We start from the raw sequence: 22,227 nt of genomic DNA on the forward strand, positions 1-22,227 counted from the left end.
AGAGATACAGGGAGAAGAAAGGTGGCGTCAGAGGAGATGCTGTGAGCTGCCACCTGAGAAGTAAGATGTAATGGAACTCAGGTTAAGCCAGGAGACATATGATGGCACATAGATTAATAAAAATAAGTTAATTTAAGATGAATGAGCTAGTTAGTAAAAAGCCTGGGCCATAGACCAAACAGCTTGTAATTAATATAAGCCTTTATTTGTTTATTTGGGACTGAATGGCTGCAGGACACAGGAAAACTTCTGTCTATACTAATTCACTTCCTCTATGGAAGCCTAGGGAACTAAAGGATGCTTATAATAACCTATGTTTTGTTTAATTTGTCAGCAGAATCCACACTAGAAAGACATAAGCCACGGGAAGTTTAAAATCCACTGAAAATTTGATGTTTTATTTTCACAAACAAATTTTTTAATTAAGAAAACATAAGTCTAAAATCTGAGTTTAATTCAAGTTCTTAACACATGCAATAGGAGTTGGTTATGAATGTTAAGAATGAATTCACAGAGTCACTAGTTTACCAAATAGGGTCCACTAAGTTAAAAGATTGATTTCTCCCACCAGGAGTGAGAAGAAACCACTCCCACCAACCTGATTCTTGGTTCTACAAGGATTGGAATTCTGGAATGTTAGACCATCATCATTCTGTTGCCTTTAAATTATGACCAGGGACTTCTTCAGAAGTCCCTCCCCCGCATGGGCAAACGTAAGACAACATACTCCAGCAAATGTTTCAGCCATTTATTCCCACTCTCCTCCAACCACTTGCTTACTTTCTTCAACACAGTTGTCATATGACATTTAAAATTTATAGCATAGGACTGGAGAGATGGCTCAGTGGTTAAGAGCCCTGGTTGCTCTTATAGAAGAGCTAGGTTTGATTCCCAGAATCTACATGGTGGCTCACAAACATCCATAGCTCCAGTTTCAGGGGATCCAATGCCTTCTTCTGTCCTCCATGGGCACCAAGTACACACGTGCATAGACATACATGCAGACAAAATACAAACACATAAGATAAAAATAAACACATCTTTAAAAAAATAAAAAAAATTCTTGGTGTCTTAAATATTTACCTATCAGCAACTTTTGACATTTTTAACCGATGTCTATCTAACTGTATTTGCCAGTATTTTATCTGAAAAAGAAAATTGAAGACATAGTTACATAAACATGGTATCTCAATTCTCTAAATTCCAATCCTTGCTGAGTACATTCTAGGAAAAAAACTTAAAGCTAGAAAACAATTAAAGCAGAAATCTCTGAAAGGGTTAAAATATATAATCTATTGGAATGTAACCATAGCCGGTATAACTTTAGCACAGCAATGCATTTGAACACAATGCTTGCTTCAAGAAAATGTCACTTTATTTGAAAAGTGCTATGGTGGTTTTAAACATTCATGAGAAATAACTAGATTCAGAATCCAATTACTCTACAAATACTTGACTCATAAAACAAATGTAGCTTTATTGGTTACCATAACTTTAAAACAAATTTTATATCTTTGAGCTACCTGAAGAAAGGAGTAAAATTATATATTCTGAAGGTAATTTTACCAGCTCATGACACATGCCCATATAGATATAAATACAGGATAAAACTAATTTTAGAAAAGAAGCCTCTGAACTACTTTTCCCTCATGGTAATTATGTAGTATAAAGGTGAACATTATCTTATTGATAAGGCACAGGGCAGTAAAATATTCACGAAAACGAGTCAAAGGTAGGGGAGCACCCCCCTGATTAAGCCAACCATGACTTGATTGGAGACTTTGGCATTTGCTTTGGAATATGTCTTGGAGACAAACTGACTTTTACAAAGGAACAGTGCAGATCATGATGACACACCAGTGTTGATAATGCCAAACCTCAAAAGGTTAGAGAAATCAGTGCTACAGAAACAAGGGCGCCCACATTTGTCTTGGTGATCATATCCCCTCATGTGGGAAATAGGACTCTGTCCCCAGCCTTTAAGACACAGCTTTAGGGGACAGAAAAACTCTCGATGGCCAACACACCTCTAAAACAGGGGTATGGTTGCTAAAAATTGTCTGAAGGCAAAGAAGGGAAAAATTACTGAGAGTTTTGAAAAGCATTTTCATACATTTCATGTTTCAAGGGTCATGTCTTAGAATCAGATCAATGCACACACACAGTAGTGCTGGGGGTTGGCCCCCAAAGTCTTGCACAAGCCAAGCAAACACACTACCAACTGAGCTAGACTTTTGCCCCTTTGTTTAAAATTTTGTTTTGTTTTTATTTTGAGACAGCATCTGGGCTCAAACACAACACCCCTGGAACCTTAGATCTTTCTGCTTTCAGCCTCTGTGAGATGGAATTACAGGCATGTGCCACCATGCCTGGCTTTCATTCCTTCTAATTGTAAATCTCTATAAAGCAGTTGAACATACAAATAACTTTCCAAATTCCACCCATTACAAATGCTCATTCCCTTCCCTGCATGGTTGTTGTCCCACAAACCCTCAGCTGGTCATTTCACAGGTAGACCTACCTGTTGGTGCAGCTCATCTTCTGTAGGAGGCTTGGTTTCTGGTGTAGGTGTGTGGGTGGGACTGTGGCTTCGGATGTCATTTTGTAAACCATAGACTGACTATATTAAAATAAGAAAAGTGTCAAGACAAAGTACCCCTGGTACCCAGACACCTTCTCAAAAGCAAATGCTATCATATATTCAGTGAACTATCTCAAAGCTCATTTGATGATGTTTCTTATCAAAAATCTAAAGGGCAGTATAGAAGAAGAGGGAGGGAGAAGGGATAAATATCACCAAGAATACTTGAAAAATACTTTGGGAATCATTACTTTATACCTACATGAAATTACATGTAACACACTCTCTCTCTCTCTCTCTCTCTCTCTCTCTCTCTCTCTCTCTCTCTCTCTCTCTCGCAGACACACACACACACACACACACACACACACACACACACACACACACACACACACAGAATTATACCGTTTGGGGTGATAATATCCACCACCCCCAACTGTGTGCTAGACAAACTGAGCCTACACACATTGATTCTTTCTTTTTCCAATACTTCATTGCATGCCACCACAGGTTTCTGCCATCACTGATGGTGTGTGGGGAGCTGATGGCATGAGGTGATGGCATGTGAAGAGCTCTCCTGTTCCTGTGGGCTTTCTGGGAGGAAGCCCAGTTCAGATATCAACAGGGAGTCTAGTGCTAGAAGAGGGTGAGTGAGCACCCAGCACACCCAAGCTCCACCTTGGTTACTCCTCTGCTTTCTTCTCTCTGTTGGAACACATCTCAGTCAGCCACAGGAAGGGATTTTTGAATAATTCAGGTAGGAGAGGGAGCACACTACACATTTTAGAGAGCTGACTGACTTTTGAATTCTGTTTGGTTCCACTAGAGGAGTGAGCTGAGCAGAAGAAAGGAACTAGGAGCATCTACACAGCTAGGCTTGCTGTGGGCTGGCTTTGTTCTTTGTCTTAGAGAGTTCCTAGTGGCAAAATGTTTGCTCATTGCATCTAAATAGACTTTGTGACTCTTTCTGTGGCTTTCCCATTCTAACATGAAGGGAAACTGCCTCAAAAGAATAAGTACTCAGGCCATATTGGGATCTTTGAAGGAAGAAGAAAACCAACATGAAATAAAGCTCCCAATCCTCAAAAAAATCTTAGTTTTGGTTCATCTTTATGTATGAACATTCACTTTAGAAGAATGCTGGAGTTACATGGGGTTAAAACCACAGAAAAATAGGTCTTCCGAGTCACAGAATGCTCTTTGTCAATGATGCCAACCCTTGGGTTGTTCTTAGAATGACTGATGCTGGCTAGAGACCAGTGTGTGTGTGTGTGTGTGTGTGTGTGTGTGTGTGTGTGTGTGTGTGTGTGTGTGTGTGTGTGACATATTTTTTACAAATGAGAAATAACTCCTTGTTCACTGGGGCTGGAGATGGTGTTCAATGGTGGAGTGCTTGTCTAGCATCTGCTTCACTACATAAAATCAGGTATGGTGGCACACATCCTTGATCTTTGCACTCAGAAACTGGAAGATGAAGGATCAGAAGGTCATATTCAGCTACATAATGAGTTCAAGGACACCCTGGGACACATGAGACCCTACTGCATAACAACAAACAAACAAAACCAGACATTCTTTTCCCCCAGTAACTTCCAGTTTCCAATAGGCCCTCAGCTAGGTGTGACTTTGTGAACTCTTTTCTTGTCCATGCTGGGATTTTAACTGGTTTGATCTTGTACAGGTCATGTGCACACACACACTGGCACGGCCACTGTGAGTTCCTGTGTGCAATGGTTGTCTTCTGTTTGGAGAACTGTTTCACAGCAATGATCCACAACTTCTGGCACTTACAATCTTTCTGCTCCTTCTTCCATGATGATTCTTGAGCCTTGGGAGCATTAGGGGTTAATCAGATGTCTCGTTTAAGGATGAGCACTCTACAATCTCTAATAAAGACTATCTATTGGCTTAAGCCCATGTCTGAGCAGTCTTCTCTGGCAAACACCTCACAATATAACTATATTCTAAATCTTTATCCTTATATCTACAGATAAGTGTAGTATTGAGTGATCCTCACTCCTTACCTAGGAAATTCATCTCTGAAATAGATAGAAACAATAAAGAAAACCAGAACCAATAAAAAATTCACAGTTTTGGAGCCTAGCTCCAACTGATACACACAATTGCAACACACCTCCTCCAACTAAGACTCAGTGATTATTGTGGAAGAGGAGGCAAAAAGATTTTAAGAGCCTGAAGAACAGGAGTTTTGCTGTGAAATTATGTCTCCTGGAAATGTCAGGAAAGTTACACCCATGAAGTCTCATCAACGTAGCTGTCTAAATAGTTCCTGAAGACAGACACCAATAAACAAACTAGCATGGAAAGGGGAAAGCTCACAAGTGCCTCAACCCTAGACAAAGAACTACAGGCAGCTATGGAACTCCCACAGTGGGAGAAACTTCCCTGGCAGTCTTTCCCAGGGAAGAGCACACTAACTGGTTAATAACAACACCAAATGGCAAGCCCTGAAAACAAATATATACAAGTAACATTATACAGACTGAGCAGGTTGTACTTTCTTATTAAGGAATGCACACACACACATACAATGTAACAACAATTTACAAAAAGAGGCCAAGGATTTGAAAGACATCAGGCGATGGGGGAAACTTGGAAGGGTTGGGAGGGAAGATAGGGAAGGGGGAAATTATGTAGTTATTTATAATCTCACAACTATATATATATGCTATTTATTATTATATATGTTATATAATTATTAATTATAATAATATGAATCAACACATATTTAACATATATATTAAAAAGTGATGCATAGGCCCCTGTGTACATGATCAGGATAGCTTTTCTCCTGAGGCATTCTCTTGCAGAAGACTGGGAAGTGTTGTCCATACAAAAATGTGTCACCAAAACATTGATGTTAAGAGGAGGTCCTCCTTCTCTTCCTGTAATTAATCATATTTTAGATTTTCCCTTACCCTCAGACGTTCCCCCAACAAACACTCTATTTTCTCATTGATATCTGTGGTGATACTGTGTCCCTCAATATATTGTGCATTTTAATAAACTTATCTGGGGTCAGAGAACAAAACAGTCACTAGATAGACATAGAGGCCAAAAAATGGTGGCACACACACCTTTAATCCTAGCATTCTGGAGGCAGAGATCCATTCGGATCTCTGTGAGTTCAAAGCCACACTGGAAACAGCCAGGCATGGTGACACATGCCTTTAATCCCAGGAAGTGATGGCAAGAAGCAGAAAGTATATAAGGTGTGAGGACCAGAAACTAGATCCTGGTTAAGCTTTTAGGCTTTTAGCAGCAGTTCAGCTGAGATCCATTTGGATGAGGACTCAGAGGCTTCCAATCTGAGGAAACAGGATCAGCTGAGGAACTGGCGAGGTGAGGTGGCTGTGGCTTGTTCTGCTTCTCTCATCTTCCAGCATTCACCCCAATACCTGGCTTCAGGTTTGATTTTATTTTTTATTTTTTATTTATTTATTTTTTTTTTGGTTTTTCGAGACAGGGTTTCTCTGTAGCTTTGCGCCTTTCCTGGAACTCGCTTTGGAGACCAGGCTGGCCTCGAACTCACAGAGATCCGCCTGGCTCTGCCTCCCGAGTGCTGGGATTAAAGGCGTGCGCCACCACCCCCTGGCCAGGTTTGATTTTATTAATAAGACCTTTTAAGATTCATGTTACAGATATCCTCTTTCCCCAGACATCTCCATCTCCTGTAATTGTCTGCTGGGCTCCAGGAGGACACCTATCCTGTGATGGAGAATGAAGTATACCATCTTTCTTCCCACCTCTTGTCACAGTCTCCTGGCATCACCCTTCTACCCCCAAGCATGCTGTAGGACAAGGTCCTCTAAGAAAAACTGTAACCATTTACATAATGGTAGTCTCTTGCGAGAGACCATTACCAGTGGGCCTGTTGACTGCTGAGCTCCCTCAGAGGAAATGGGGGTAAGGAGGATCACTGGACCCTCACCTGAGAGTCCCTCCTGTACCATTCAGCCATTTGTAAGAAGTTTTGCCCTAACTGCACTTAGACTCAGGGTCTTGGAAGATGCTAGAGTATACAGGCTGGGAAAGTTAACTGAGAGGGAACTCCATCTACATAGCTATGGAAAAGCTGTCATCTATACTGGATGGAGGATTTTCCAGTGCAGCTACTTTTGGGGTCCCTTATATTCCTGTAAGTAGCTTCTCAACCATGTTCTGTAAGGAAGCCCAAAAGGTTGATTGGTTCTCCAGGGCAAAATCTGATGGTATATACTTTAGTTTGTCATTGGGATCTTATAAGGAGAGGTAGATGTTGCTTTCATCACCCCAGAAAAGGAATTATCAGGACAGAGCCCCAGGGTAAAGTATATTTGTGACATTAGAGGAGGGGTTTTTGAGATGGATGTGTTGAAAGCGGACTCTTCAAGTAAGACCATAGGACACATGTTCATTTACCTTACGTGTTTTGTGCGGGTTTCTCATTCGGGATGACTTCTTAATGTCCACTTCTGTGGTATTTACACATCCAGGCTGGAAATAAAGAAAAAAAGAAAAAGGATGCTTTAGGTGTGCTGGGGCTAGCTGGATAATCATTAATGAATCATTTGCAGAGCTTGAGCAAATGCCACCATGATCAGGTCACCTGCAGTGCCTTCGAGATGACCACTGCCACTTTGAGCAGCAACCAGTAAGAAAGTATCCTGCAGCCTTCTCCTTCTGGTAAATGGCTCTGGAGCCTCAAAAAACTTCTGGAGACATCGAGGAAAAAGGACTTGGGCTTGATATGGGAAACAGACATCAAACTGAATAGTCCAAACGAGGATGTCCAGGAAGCATAGTGTGATGCCCTTCCCTGACGTCCACGCACAGCATCCCACAGGGCATATGTACATTTCTTATGCTGCTTTTAAACGGTCCTCATTGTTCCCCAAGGTACGCAACTAACATAGTATTCAGTTGAGCCAGCACAAATCCCAGACTGATTTTTTTTTTTTTTTCTTACGGTGATTAAGAAATCTCTTACCTGGGAACATTCGCTTTCCATGGAGAAGGTAAGGCCAGAAACAGAAAGTCCACACACCCGTACTTTTCCTATAAGTTTCTGACTTTCTTTTCCCAGTCTCTCAGGTATGTAAATGCCTTCAAAACGGGAAGTTGAAAGGAGTGTGGGCTACCTGCTGCTGGCCTCCTGACAGGCCTGAAGTCTCATTTTGACAGGATTATTGTTCAGTTGCACAGAAACAAATAGATGTGAACTTCTTTTGTATTTGGAGGATGAGAGGGGAAGTGGGAGGGATGAAGAGAAAGAAGAAAGAGGAGCAAGACAGAGGATGAATCAGGAGTGCTCTCCCAAAGCAACCCTGGGGTGGTTTCAGGCACACGCAGAGAAGCAAGAACCAGAGGAGAAAGGAGCTTCAGATGTGCAGAGAATCTTAGACCTGGGGAAGAAGTTTGGTTATATGGGTTGTGTTTCTATCCCTTGAAGTTTGGGGTACACTATTTAGGCAGATCTAGTATTTACTTAAAAAAACAAGTCATATATCTCTGACCAAATTTTCATTTTTCCCTCTTACAAGCTTTAAATGACTGTAAAGGCAACCCCAGGGACACTCTGAATGTGAAGTTGGGATGGGGTGGTCAAAAAGGGCGGGGTTGCCATTGTCACTGCTGAGCAGCAAGGATTCATTCTGAGTAATGAGGAACATGAGCCATTCTCGGGGAGTCCTCTCCCAACAGCTCAGGCATTGTGAAAGAACCCACCGCAATGTAGAACCGCATGAGAAAGTTAAAGAAGAAAATAGTTCATCATTTTTAAAGGAAGTTTATATTAAACTAAACACAAACACATCCACACACACAACACTACAAACACTGAATGAAATACATGCTTTTCTGGGTTATCTGCTTCAGAATAAAAATTTAAAATATTAGGGGCCAGTGAGTTGAGGTGCCTCAATGGGCCGGCAAGGATAATGACCCAAGTTCAATTCCTTGTAACTTACATGTTGGAAGGAGAGATCTGATTCATTGCAAGTCGTCCTCTGACCTCCACGTGTATGCACTGGCATGGGTATATGCATGCAAATGTGTGCACTCGGGTACATGCATGCACACACACACACACACACACACACACACACACACACACACAGACTCACACATTAAATCAATCAACAGTATAGGCAGAAGAAAGAACATTGGCTGTATGGGACTAATTTATAGACACTAAGCAATTTGCTTCGACGATTCCCAGCATGAGGTCGACTAGTATCCAATATTTTTATTCATTCTTTCTGTGGTGTGTAAACATTAACCTCTTAAAAATGAAGAGGCTCGCTGATTTTAATATTTTTTAATATTAGGCAGAGTTCACAACCATTAATCTACTTGTAACCAAATGCTTTAGAAAATTAAAGCATTGTGTTTTCATTTTCCATCCAATTTCTAGTACCTTCTGGTCATCCTGCCCTAAGCTGAGCCATTAAGGAAGAGGCACAAAAGTCTTTAAACTTCTACTGACATATTGATATTGATCAATCAAGAGCCAACATAGCCATGGAGATCACAGACAGTTTATGTTATGTTCTGGGAATAACAACACATGATGCCCAAGAAAAGGAAGCCATAGTATCTCTCTTCTATGGGAAAAGAATCTAAAAAGAGTGTAAGGGAGTATAGATATAGCCAAACAAGTGTGGTTCCCAAGAGCCAGTTTGTCCTGTGACCCCAGCAGAAGCTTTCTAACAACACAGTCTACATACATGTTTAACATTGTCTGAGGATTAACAAGAAAGAAGAGTTGGGCCTGGAGAGATGGCTAAGTGCTTAAGAGCATGCACTGATATTACAGAGAAGTAGAGTTCTGCTCCTAGCACCCTGCATCAGGTGATGCACAATTACCTGTAATGCCAGCTCTAGCAAAAGCTGATGGTTTTAGTCTTTGAAGACACCTGCATTCACATGCATATACCCACCTCCACACCCTACGTTTACACATAATTAAAATAAAACAAATCTTTAAAAGTCAAAGAGCAGGAAAAATGAGCCTAAGGCAATGCTTCCTTAGGCTTACATGCAACAGGCAAGGCATGCTTCTTACAGACCATCACAGTAAAAAGTATAGAGATGCTGAGACCTGCAGGTGGACAAGAGCTTGAGGTTGAAACAAAGACCTCAGTATACATGGATTGTATAATGAGAGCAAATGTCTGGAGGACAAATTCATCAGTGATGACCAGGTGACCAGCTAGACCCTACATAGCCTGACAATCCGTCCCAAACAAGAATCAATTAACAAGTTTCCAGAAGGTGTCCCTGCTGCCGCTTGGCCTTATTCACCACTGCCCGAGATCAGACAGATACATCCTCCGACCCTGAACTCTCCTCCAAAACCCGTGTGTTGGACAGCAGCAGCGGAAGCTGAGGAAAAAGAAATTGTGATTATCTCCCCAAAATGGCCGAGTTAGCCACACCTGCATGTTAAATAAGGCCGTTCAAAGCCCCCATGTCTAAACTCATCCCCCAAAAGGGCCTCTGAGGAAATGAGAGCAGTCATAGAAAACAGAAATGCTTATTTTATACATATGCAGAGTCTGAATTAATTGAACTCTATAATTCCTTTCATTGAAAGCCAGAATTCTAAGTCAATTTGACTTCATATCAAGTGGGATAATTAACAAATGGCCTCAGAAACTGTGTCAGCCGACGAAGGCGTGAAGTGGAAAGCGTTTTCTCCCATAGGCACAGATCTGACTGGCAGTCCAAAAGAGAATTAAAATTTCCATCCTCAAGTTTCAAAGCTTATGATCTCTTGAATTTGATTAATGAACCATTAACAGACATCTATAATTCCTACTTGAGCTGATTGTTAAAACACTAACAGATTGAAAGGAAAGGACTGATTGTAAAAGCAAACATTATTAGAGGCCAAATCCAGAGATGGGTATGTGTTTTATAATCTAGCTCCCATCTCAGGAAAATGAAATCTGCCTGCTCAGAATTTATAATTAGTGGCTAAAGGGTCAATATGAAAACTTGACAAGAAAGACCTGGGATGCCTGTCTCAGTGAGCTCTGCAAACCCCTGCTGTTTCTAATGTCCCCCTCCTCTTTCTGTCAGCTAAAGTGAAAGTGAGTCTTGCAAAGTTGTCTAGTACGCTTGCAAATTCCTAAGGCCATGATTGACAGCTGATCACCTCTGAGTAACTACTTTCAGAAGTCAGGTGCTGGAGTGAATGAAATACTGAACATCGTTTCTGACATTCTTTTATTTATTCAAGGACTATTTTTTCCTGCATCTAATTAAGTGTCAGATTGTGGTGATGAATGGTGAGACAGAAATAGCAGCATGATCAATTTCCCAATAACCTCTTCACAGATCCGACAGACATGGAATCATCACAATACAGGAGCGTAATGCCTAAGTTGACACAGTACACAATACAGCAGAATACCTTTGATATCTATTCTTATGCACTTATTGTTGGTTCTTCCTAACAGAGTACACACACACACACACACACACACACACACACACACACACACACACACACACATGCACACGCACACTCAGACACACAATGAGAGAGGGGGGAGAAAGGGGGGGGGCTAAGCAATTTGGTTTTGCCCCAACAAGATTACATTGTCCTTGATATTAAAAAGAAAAATACTAGGGCTGGAGAGGCTGTGCAAAGATGAGGATGAATTTGGACCCTAGCCCCACTAAAAATCAGGGCCTGACCATGTATGCCTGTAACTCAAGTGTTGTGGGGTACAGAAACAGGAGGCTCACTGGGATTTGCTGCCTGACAGCCTAACTGCAGGTCCGGTAAGAGAGCCTGCCTCAAAGGCATAAGGCAGAGAATGACAGAGCAGGGCACCTCATGTCCTCTTTGGTTTTCTGCAAATACACACGCAGGTGCACCCATGGCATAGACAAGCACACCACACACATACACTCAAGAAACACATAAATAGAAACGGTTCTGCAATTATCTTTTTGAAGCTTGTTTTTAATAGGTACCAGGAGCAAACAGCAGATCCACATGATATGTTTATCCATAAGTTGGTTTTCTACAGAACCATATGCAGTTTTCCGTTAAGATCAGAATAACATTATTGTCACTAAGTGGGCAAGCCATCGAAGTGTTCAAATATGTACCATTTGCTCGAAACAGAAATAAATGCATAGCGTTTTTGGATTCAAGGAATAGTAATATGCTATTTACATTGGCCTAGCCCAATATCCTAAGTCAGTTCCAATGATGCAAGAGTGAATTTATTTTTGAGAGAACTCAGCTGTGTTGTAATATTATGGTAATGTTACTTATTTATTAGGAAGTAGAAGTTGACACTGCAGAACACAGCCCCAAGCAGCAAATGAGGAGAGCAATAAGAAATACTCCCTCTGCAGTGGGTGTGTATCCCATGAGACACAAAATGTAAGCAACAATTCCTGGTTCCATTATTGATACATTTTTTTTTTTTAAAGAGACTAAACACCACTTAGTTCCTTAGTTCCTTTCATGGCATACTACATTTATTTAGTTATTCATTTATTTTTGTGGTGCCTGGAATGGAACCCACAGCCTCACTCCAGCTATACACATACTCCACCATGGAGCTAGATCCACACCCCACATGATAGAGTCTTGTTAGCTATGGTAAAAGACAATGTCTTGGGAGAACTCAGGACAGCTTGTATTGGTGATTGACCCTGAAAGACGGGAATAGAAAATAGCTCTCTTCACACTCCTTCCTGGAAGCTGTCATACAATGGGCAGACAATGTTTTAAATGCCCCATAAGTGGATCAGTGGTTGTGAAGGGCAGTGGTGGTGGTGGTGGTGGTTGGAAGGATGGATAAAGCCAACACAGAAAAATTTTAGGGCAGTAAAACTACTTTGTATGATACCAAATGGTGAATACATGTCATTATATATTTGTCAAAGCCCACAGAATTTTTATCTACTAGAGGAACCTGAATTTAAACTGTGGGTTTTGGGGGAATGATGATTTACCAACATATGTCCACTGGTTTAACACCTCTCTGGTGGGACATGTGATAATGGGGGATGCAATACATCTGTCGGAGCAAGAGTTAGATAGGAACTCTTTATATATATAGTCTTTATATATAAACACACACACACACACACACACACACACACACACACACACACACACACACACATATATATATATATATATATATATATTTTGCCGTAGACCTGAAAATTCTCCAAAAAAAGAAACTGTTAAACAACAACAATAATAATAATAAAAACAAAGAAAACTCAGCCTGGAGTGGTGGTGGTGCCTCTCTGTAAATTCCAGATTTTGGGAAGGAGGATTGAAAGTTCAACACCAGCCTCTGACACGTGGTCTGCCAAGCACACCTGTGACCAATCACCTTTGATTTCTATGTTCTTGTGGCTTTTAATATAAAAGGCTAGCTTCTTTGTAGAAAAATGCAAAGGTTTCCACTTGAAAGGAGAAAATGGTCCTGTTTAGATTCAAAGCTTAAAATGTGTGTCTCAATTTACCCTGTATCCTAGTAGGGCTTATGAGACTCTCAGCCTTCAGTGAACTGTGTTTTAATTTACATTATCTGGTCCATCTATTATATTAGTCACAGTATGGGGTGCAGCCCACAGGATTTTAGAATTTTTGATCCGTGGGCTTTTAAACCATTGAACACCCCAAGCCTTTTTGACTTTTACCCTTCTCTTACTCGGTGAATGTAGAAATTAGGGTAAAATCTGGACAGTCTCTTTGAGGACAACAAAAATTGACCCAGTATAAAAGATAGGTTTTATGGAAAAGAAAAAAATGGATCAGTCACAGAATAGATGAAAATAATTTTTAATTTTGTAGAGATTGCCGTTTGTGTTGGTGATTTTAAGAGTGTAGGACCTGAATAGAAGCAAACAAAATACCTTCTATTTGCTCTCAGTCCATTCAAAAGGCTTACAATGGTTGTGCTAATGAATAACCGCATGGCAGCTAGAAATTGCTAAGTGTGAATACTGTCGTATGTTGAAACAAACCTTAATTTACAATAGCAGCCTTGGAATCAACAATCTTCAATTACAGGGGATTCTAGGGGGCTCCAAACACAAAAAGAGGTGTACCTCCCTGTCTTGTCCTGTTTGGACTGCTATAACAAAATGCCACAAACTGGAAGGCTTACAAACAACAGAAGAGTTTTATGCAGAGCCCTGCAGACTGGGGAGACTAAGAGGGGCATTAGCTCAAGCACCCCCTTTGTTATTCACAAGTGGATCATAGGGTCTTCCCCTGTGTATACCAGATTGGTCTGAAAGTCAAGATCCTCTTGCCTCTTCTATCCTAGTGTTGATGTGCCACTGAATCCTGATGAGGGTGACTTTTTCCTGAGCCCCAGTATAGTGGAGAGGTAAGGGCTTCTCCTGGACCCATTAATGTGGGCAGTGTCCCATGATCTAACCAGTTGCAAATGACCCTACTCCCAACACATTGACTTTAGAAATTGGGATTTCAACAGACGATCTAGGGAGTGTGGCACCCAAACATTCAGGCTGTAATGGTTCCTTTGTGGAACATAGGCACAGAATGTAGTATACACTTGGAGTTTAGCAAGAGAGATCTCTGTAAAACTTGAAACGTTTCAAAGATCAATTCTGCTGCACCAAACCTGATTTCCTCAAGAGGAAATGATAAGTTTCATAATTATTAGGGATGTTGGAAGGAGGGGCCAGGTAACTTCTCTAGATCACATTCTTATTACTAAGGCCCCAAATTGTGCTTTTGTTTTCACTATTAGGGGCAAAATCTAAAATAACCCCCAACATATCTCTACATATCTGTGCAATCACATCCAAACAGCATAACCTTTCCTCCATAATTGAAGGTCATCACTGGGATTACTATTTTTTTTTTTTTTTTTTGCTGTCTCTGAATCAACAATGTCCATGAGGCTAGACAGCCCTAATTCCTAATGTTTCTGAGTTGTCGTTTCATTTTATGTCATTGTTAGTGCCTGGGTCCCCTTTCAATGAGTTGTCACTTTCTGCTGCTCTTCCTGCCCTGGCCTGCAGTTCCAATCTTCCTCTACCATTTGTCACTTGGCTTCTGATGCAGGTCAGGAAACTGGATGCAAATGTTAACACTGGTCTTCTATCTTAGCAAGTGAACCAATTACTGTGTCCTGGTTAGCATGTCAGTGTCTTAAAAACTGCCTTCGTCAAGACCTTCTGAGCTTTCCCCTCAGCTAAGTTTGAAGAGAATTAGATTTGCTATATATGAGGTAGGAAACATACGGACTTCAAAAGTAGCGTATGGACAAGTTTTCATGGTACCTTAGAAGATCTGCCAGGACATAGACATGATGAGTTAGATGTTATCAAATATTTTCAGGAATTTCAAGATGGAGGGCAGTATTACATTTGGGAGTTGGGAGGTTTTTCTGTTCCCTGAGGCATGGGGAGACATGGGAAGGTTGCCCAAGTGATCTTTTAAAACTACAGCCAAACTGGGTCACTCTGAGTGCTTCCATACACTTGCCATCATGCCTAGGATGGACCTCGAGGAATGTGAGACCTTGTGTCTTATGGGCAGGTCTCTCTCTTCATCCCAATATTATCCCTTTCCTTTCTTGCTCCAGTTTCCCTAGCACCCTTCTGCTTCTTGTCAGGCTCTGGTTCTTTCCCCTTGTGTGAGCTGTTATCTCTTTCCCCAGATATCTCTCAGCAGTCCCTATGTCCTCTAATTCCCACAGACATCACTCTGTCAGGGTGTCACTCTCTCATTTGCCATATTGTAGATTGAAGATTAAATGTCCTACTAAAAATTATGATTAAAAATAGAAAATAATACAAATAAATATAATAAACAGTATTCATATTGCAAAGCGTTTTGACAGCCTCTGTGCTGGATAACTTTATGTCAACTTGACACAAGCTAAAGTCATCTGAGAGAAGGGAACCTTAATTAAGAAAATGCCTCTATAAGAAGGGGCTGTAAGCAAGCCTATAGGACATTTTCTAGTGATTGATGAGGGACAACCCAGTCTATTGTGGGTGGTGCCATTTGTGGGCTGGAAGTCCTGGATTCTATAAGAAAGCAGACTGAGCAAGCCAGAAGGAAAAATCCAGTAAGAAGCATCCCTCCATGACCTCTGCATTAGCTCCTGCCTCCAGGATCCTGCCCTATTTGAGTGCCTGTCTTGATGATGAACTGTGATGTGAAAATGCAACCTGAATAAATCCCTTCCTCCACAACTTGCTTTTGGTCATGGTGTTTTCTCACAGCCATAGTTATCCTAAATAAGACAACCTCCAAGCATTTCTATTGTCCAATTTGATTTTCATAAGCATTCTACCAAGCACATACATCAACCACTACAAATCTAATTTCCCTGAGGCATAATATCAAAGATTCATACATTGGAATGGAAGGGAGATATTAGCTTCACAGGCCTATTTTCCAGTCATGATTTCTTTTGATAACCCTCACAATGAGACTCATATAACATGGACCCAAATGCTTGATGTATATTTTCCTTTAAAATTGCCTTATCCGCCACACACTTAAGGAGGCAGAGAGAGAACTTTCGAACAAGTCACTTCTTTAAATGACTGTGTCACTTTTTTTTTTGTTTGTTTTTTTCGAGACAGGGTTTCTCTGTGTTGCTTTGTGCCTTTCCTGGAACTCACTCTGTAGTCCAGGCTGGCCTCAAACTCACAGAGATCTGCCTGCCTCTGCCTCCTGAGTACTGGGATTGACTGTGTCACTTTTTAAGATGTTTGTGAAGGCTAGTTTTCATTGTCAACTTGACATAGTCTAGAGTCACCTGGGAAGAAAGTCTCAATGAGGAAGCATTGCACTGGTCCATAAGCATGTCTATGGGAGAGTGTCTTAATGAATTGATGTTAGAAGACCCAGTCCAGTGTGGGGAGCACCATTCCCTAGGCAGAGGGTCCTGTAGTGTGTAAGGGCGAAGAAACAGCTGCAAGCAAGCAAGCAAGAAAATGAGCATGGCTCCACTTCTCCCCATCATGACTGGACGTAATGTGAGCAGTTGAGTTTCTACTTCGTTGACTTCTCTGAACTAATAGACTATAACCCAGAAGTGAAAACCAAAATAAACCTTTATCCCTTAAGTTGCTTTTGGTCAGGATATTTTATCACAACAATAGAAAAGAAACTAGAACAATGCCAGTCATCATACAGGAGAAACACAAAAACCATGACTACAAAATAGTAACAGTGCTTGGAAGTGCCGGCATCTTATCCAGGCTTTGGTACCTTCCCACGCACAGGAGTGATAACAGCACCAAACTTCTTATATGCACTGATGAACTGATGTTCAAAATGTGGTCAGCACAGTTTTTGACACATAGCAGCTTAGTGCTACTTTTCTCCCACCCCAAACTCTAGCAGGCATCTTCCCCTGCCCCCCACAACCTCTGAGTTTTAAAGAGTCAATAAGTTAAGAAACAATCTGAGGTGGCAAAGGAGCCAGAATAAAGTTCAGTTCACATGAATGTCCTTCACTGCAACCCAGAGATGCAGCATTAGACAATGACATTTCCATTTTTTTTTTTGTTGCCATGGTGGAAATTGAACCCAGGTCCTTGCACATGTTAGACAGTCACTTTATCATCAAGTCACACCCTCAGTGCTTACGTTTCCTACTCCTACTGGAGTTTTCACGGTTCGTTTCCCAAGGTGCTGATTGCTCTAATAGCCATTGAAAACACATAATGGCAGAAGTGTGTGTGTGTGTGTGTGTGTGTGTGTGTGTGTGTGTGTGTGTGTGTGTGTTGGAGTTTCTGATGATAAAGTATAATTCATGTTAGAATGATCAGTTTCTTTTATTGTGAGTAGGTACATGAAATTTTTGTGAGAGGAAAAAAGCAGAATCAAGGAGAAATTTGAAGATGTCTGGATTAGGGGAAAGTTTTTTCTTATTTAGATTGCTTTAACATTGAATTTGTTTTCTGAAGAAAATTGTCACTCATGTGGAGATGCCTGCTGTCAGGTTAAGAGAGCACAGGCTGTCTTTCTGTTCTTTCCTCTTTTTAAAAAAGATACAATTTAGACATGGCGGGGGGATAGTAAACGAACTGGAGAAACAAATCCAGGTCCAAATATTAACTGCTCCCCATGAAATGGGAGTCACACTGGTTCTGTTGGGCCATCAGCCCAGATGGCCATGGTGCTTACTCAGCCTTCCCTTTTGAGACTACCTCCCTCTGCCTCTGTTTATATACATTTTTCATCTTTGATGCGATTTCAGAAATAGTTACAAAGTAGTTTAAAGGAGTCCCACAGCCTCTTTAATCTTAATTCCTGAATTGTTCATAGTCTGCCCTATGTACTATCTATGTCTATATTTAAGAGATTATCTATGGACCCTTTTCTGCTGGCAAACACATCTTTATTGTAGCTATATAGTAGGGCTGGCCCAGGGAGCTGGCTTCTGAAGAGCATATTATACCTAAGAGGCTACCCATTCCACCTGCTTAGACCCTAGGCTCGGCAAGTTAACACTGGTGCTTAAGGGCAGTGTTTTCCTCTACCTCCTTTTCTGAAAGTTAGCTGTTAACCCTCAGGGTCTTCTACCAACATAGCCCCAATCACTATCCACGTTCTCGCTCTTCTAAAAGAAACAGGCAAGAAACCTGGGCATAGGCTTGAACAAACAGCCTTGAAATGTTGCCAATCTGCAGGCTAGAGAGCACAACTTAATAACAGGGAAGTGGTTCTTATTCTCACTCTACCCCTGGCTCACATAAATAGCATCAGATATTACATAATAATAGGACACCGTATCTTGAAATCTATTCAGGGATAGAAAAAGCACACAAGACAAAAGATGTAGCCAGGGAGAAAAAAAAGAAGACAATTTTACTCATAAAGGCTCATGATAGCCATGCTGTCAAAATATTTTCCTATCCAAAAGAACAGATGTGAATAATAGGCAGAAGGGCTGTTCTTTTTCTATGACATAAAAGGAAGATTCAAGTTTGGACTAACACATCTTTAGGTTTTTCGCTAACAGCTGAAGGCTTCAAGAATGAGAGCATGGACCATAGAGAGAGAAGCCCCACTTGGCCTATTTGGCCATTAAAACTGGAAGACCTCCTCCCTTGGTCTTCAGCCTGAATTGTCTCCCATGTGTGTCGCAAAATTGACAAAGCAAAGGTTATCATGGGAACGCTGCAGAGAAAGTTTCACAGAAGACACTAAAGTTGTGCTACTAAGTTCCGAATGAGCAGTTTGAAATTGTGTGTTTAAATTGTACCTAACAGACAGGATTAACAGGCAACTGCCTTGCAATTTACAGAGTATGTGTGTTTTCCATTTCAAGTCCAGGGTTAGTCATAGTTTTCAGGCAATATTTATACCTGTCACGTGTACATGTCACATTTCAAACTGTAACTCCTTCCCAGAAGCCTAGCACAGTTGCAGCCTCTCAGAGATGTGACAATAGGCATTACCCTCCATCAGGGAGCTAGTTGACTTCCACGACATACAGAGCATGTAAAAGATGCAAAGCTCAAATAGTGACCTCAGTACCTTTCACTGACATAAAACAAAAACTAGTTGTGCACAGAGGCGGCCCTGGGGAGAGAGTAAAACTCAGCATTTGCATGGATCATGAGTAGTGAAAATGATTCTGTTCATGGAGAACTAGAATTTTCTTTCTGCACTGAATTTTCAAATTCTCTGCCTAGGGTGTAGTTTAGTGGTACAGCACTTGTCTAACGTGTGTATAAGGCCCTGGGTTAGCCCCCAGCATAGCAAATAAAGAAAAAGTTTTAAATGTTTCCATTCATCCAGATTTTCCGAGAGCAGTTTTTGGCTCCTAATGACATCCTCCTCCTGGCACCCACATTGTACTTGTGTTGGTCAATGTCACTCAGAGACCATGGAAGGCATTTTAGCATGGTATCCCTGTAGTCAAATGTAGTCAAATGAAGTTTCACATATGGGGCTGAATGTTGAGGGTGATGCTGAGAAACTGTCTGGGGCCCTCATATGAAGAGGTCTCTGTGGTCATCTTGCAATCACCATCAATTCAAGACTATCATTTCAGATGACCGTGTCACTTCAAGCGACTTGACTAAAGTTGTCGTGAGAGGTCTTGAACCAGAACAATCTAAGAAACCACCCTTGGACTTACGCTTCTCGGAAGCTGCATAAATTAGCCACCCGATGTTGCTTGCTGGCTCATGCTGCTGCAGTTTGGGGTCACTTATTAGGCAGCGGCAGACCGATGACACACTTACTAAAGCTCCAAACGTTAACTCCAGCTCTTCTGATTTCCAAAACTCTTCCCTGAAGACATCATGCCATTTACATGAGAACTTCTCTACACTCCCTGATGCCCTGTCTTCTTCTCGTCTCTCCAAAGCATTATTGCTGACTGGGGAGATGGCTCAGTGTATCTTTGTGATGTTTCCTGTTGCTGTGATAAAAGGTTCAACAAAAGCAATTTAAAGAAGGAAACGTTTATCTCCCAGTCAGAGGTATAGTCCTGCTTGGTGAGGAAGCCCATGTGGCAGGAAGCAGTTGGTCACATTGTCTTGGCATTCAGGAAGAAGAAAATGATGCAGGATGTTATTCAGTTCTTGTGAAGTGGCACTCCTTACATTTCCATAGCTCTTCCTATATCAATTAAATTAATCAAGATAATCCCTCAAAAGCATGCCCTGAATGATCTCTCACAGGTGTGCCTGCCGGCGTGTCCCCTAGGGGATTTCATATCCTGTCAGTGACTGAAAATCAACAATCATCACCACAGCAGGTAAACTGCTCACGGCACAAGCATGAAGACCTGAGGTCGGATCCTCAGTGCCCACATAAAAACTGGGCATGATGGCACACATCCATAACCCAGTGCTGAGAGCCAGGGACAGATCCTAGATCCTAGAGGCCTATTGGTTGTTCAGTCCATCCAAAAAAATCAAGCAGCAGGTTCCCTTAGAAACCCTATCTCAAAAAACATAAGGTGAGGGAAACAATAGAGAAAGGCATCCAGTGTTGACCTCTGACCTTCACACTGGTCATCCATTGTTGACCCCTGACCTTCACACTGGTCATCCAGTGTTGACCCCTGACCTTCACACTGGTATGAATGGGAGAATATAGTTGCACACTCAGGTGTGAATACATAAATATACCATACACACACACACATACACACACACACACACACACAGAGGGAGGGAGGGAAAGAGAGAGAGAATGAGTGAATGCATTAATGAATGAGTGAATAGACAAAAGAATATGTGGTAAATCCTCAGCAATCATTACTATATGCTCTCAGTGTCCTGGGAGACAGTTATTATCCATATTTCAAGGGGTGAATTTGAGACTTGGAAGCATTTAATAAATTTCACCAAAGAAGGGATTTGGTAATTGAGCCAAATGTTTTCAGCTGCAGTTGCACGTACTGAACAGTGTCCTGTATAAGACAGTCACAGTGGCACTTGTTCTCTCCAAGTTTTAGAATTTGACACGGGGAAAGTACAAATGGAGATGAGGTGCCACGTGTAATGCTCACATTGTGGGAGGATGGGAGCAGAAGTGAGAATTTTTATGCAATCCATGATTTGAGCATTTATTTAGCTTGTGGAAAACGCTGCTCTCACCACCCCACCCCTTTCATACATCTCTGTACTATAGGGAAATAAATTCTGTCTGTGGCTTTCCTTTTCCATCCATCCTTTATTCCCTTTCTTTTCCTCCTTCTCTATCCTCCTCCATTTTGGAAGAGAGGTTTGAGATGGAGCCTCACTATGTAGCACAGACATCCTCCTGCCTCAGCCTCCCAAGGACTGAGATTACAGGCATGTACCAGCACACCTAGCTGATTACACAAAACTTTTCTACATAGTGCAGGGGCAGTCAAAAAACTAGTATTGCCATATTTTATAGTAAAATTGTTGTTGCTAATGCCAATACTAATGCAAATACAAACCAATTTCACTTCCCAATAAGCACATCTAAACCCTAAATCAATATGAAGAAAAACTGATATAGCGGGAAGTTCAGTGCTTTCTTCTGGAGTGCTGGGGTCATAGGAAAGGAAGGAGAAAGGTCTATGACATTCCAAACGGATAACGTACCTCTCTGACCCTCAGGCTTTCCTACCCACCCACAAGGATTTCAACCTTCATGGCAATGAGTTCCAAAACTAATTCTGTACCCCAAACAGGCATTGAACTCTGACCCCACTGCTGCGATTGTCTAGTTTTACAGCTGGTCACTATGGCCTCATTCCCAGTCAGATCCAAAGTGAATTCACTTTCCAGCCCTTGGCATAACCCTTTGCCAATGCCGCATTTTCATTAATTCCTCAGACTCAAAACTTCCTCTAGCTTATTCCTACAATGATGGGTTTAATCTGACTTTTTTTTAAAGGTCACTGCACATTGTCAGTGAAGCCACCATCAAATACATATGTGACTTAATAAGCATTAGACATGGAGAGTATAAAACAATAAACTATTTTCACTGCTTTGTAGTCAGGATTTGCTTAATTTGAATTTAGGAAGTGTTCAAGGCATGTTGTTTTTATTTTGATTAATTGACTGAAATATATTTCTACTTCTTTGTACTCTTACTTATGGACTCTTTGCTGACCATCTATCGTGCATTCAACTCTAAAATAACAACTCGGGACCCAAAG

At 41.3% G+C, this 22,227-nt stretch overlaps 1 protein-coding gene across 7 annotated transcripts in view; it reads right to left on the minus strand.

The window, feature by feature from the left end:
* Rgs7 (regulator of G protein signaling 7) overlaps positions 1-22,227 on the minus strand; it is a 390,273-nt gene that overhangs the window by 29,901 nt on the left and 338,145 nt on the right. For all 7 annotated transcript variants that reach the window (XM_052737711.1, XM_052737709.1, XM_052737706.1 and 4 more), the window contains 3 exons: positions 7,004-7,078; positions 2,522-2,620; positions 1,084-1,145 (listed from right to left, as the gene is read on the minus strand). In XM_052737711.1, the coding sequence (XP_052593671.1) occupies positions 1,084-1,145; positions 2,522-2,620; positions 7,004-7,078 (236 nt within the window). The remainder of the gene's footprint in view (positions 1-1,083; positions 1,146-2,521; positions 2,621-7,003; positions 7,079-22,227) is intronic.

Source organism: Peromyscus californicus, unplaced genomic scaffold, assembly GCF_007827085.1.
Source record: "Peromyscus californicus insignis strain IS unplaced genomic scaffold, ASM782708v3 Scaffold_14__1_contigs__length_90479793_seg_2, whole genome shotgun sequence".
Lineage (NCBI taxonomy): Eukaryota > Metazoa > Chordata > Mammalia > Rodentia > Cricetidae > Peromyscus > Peromyscus californicus.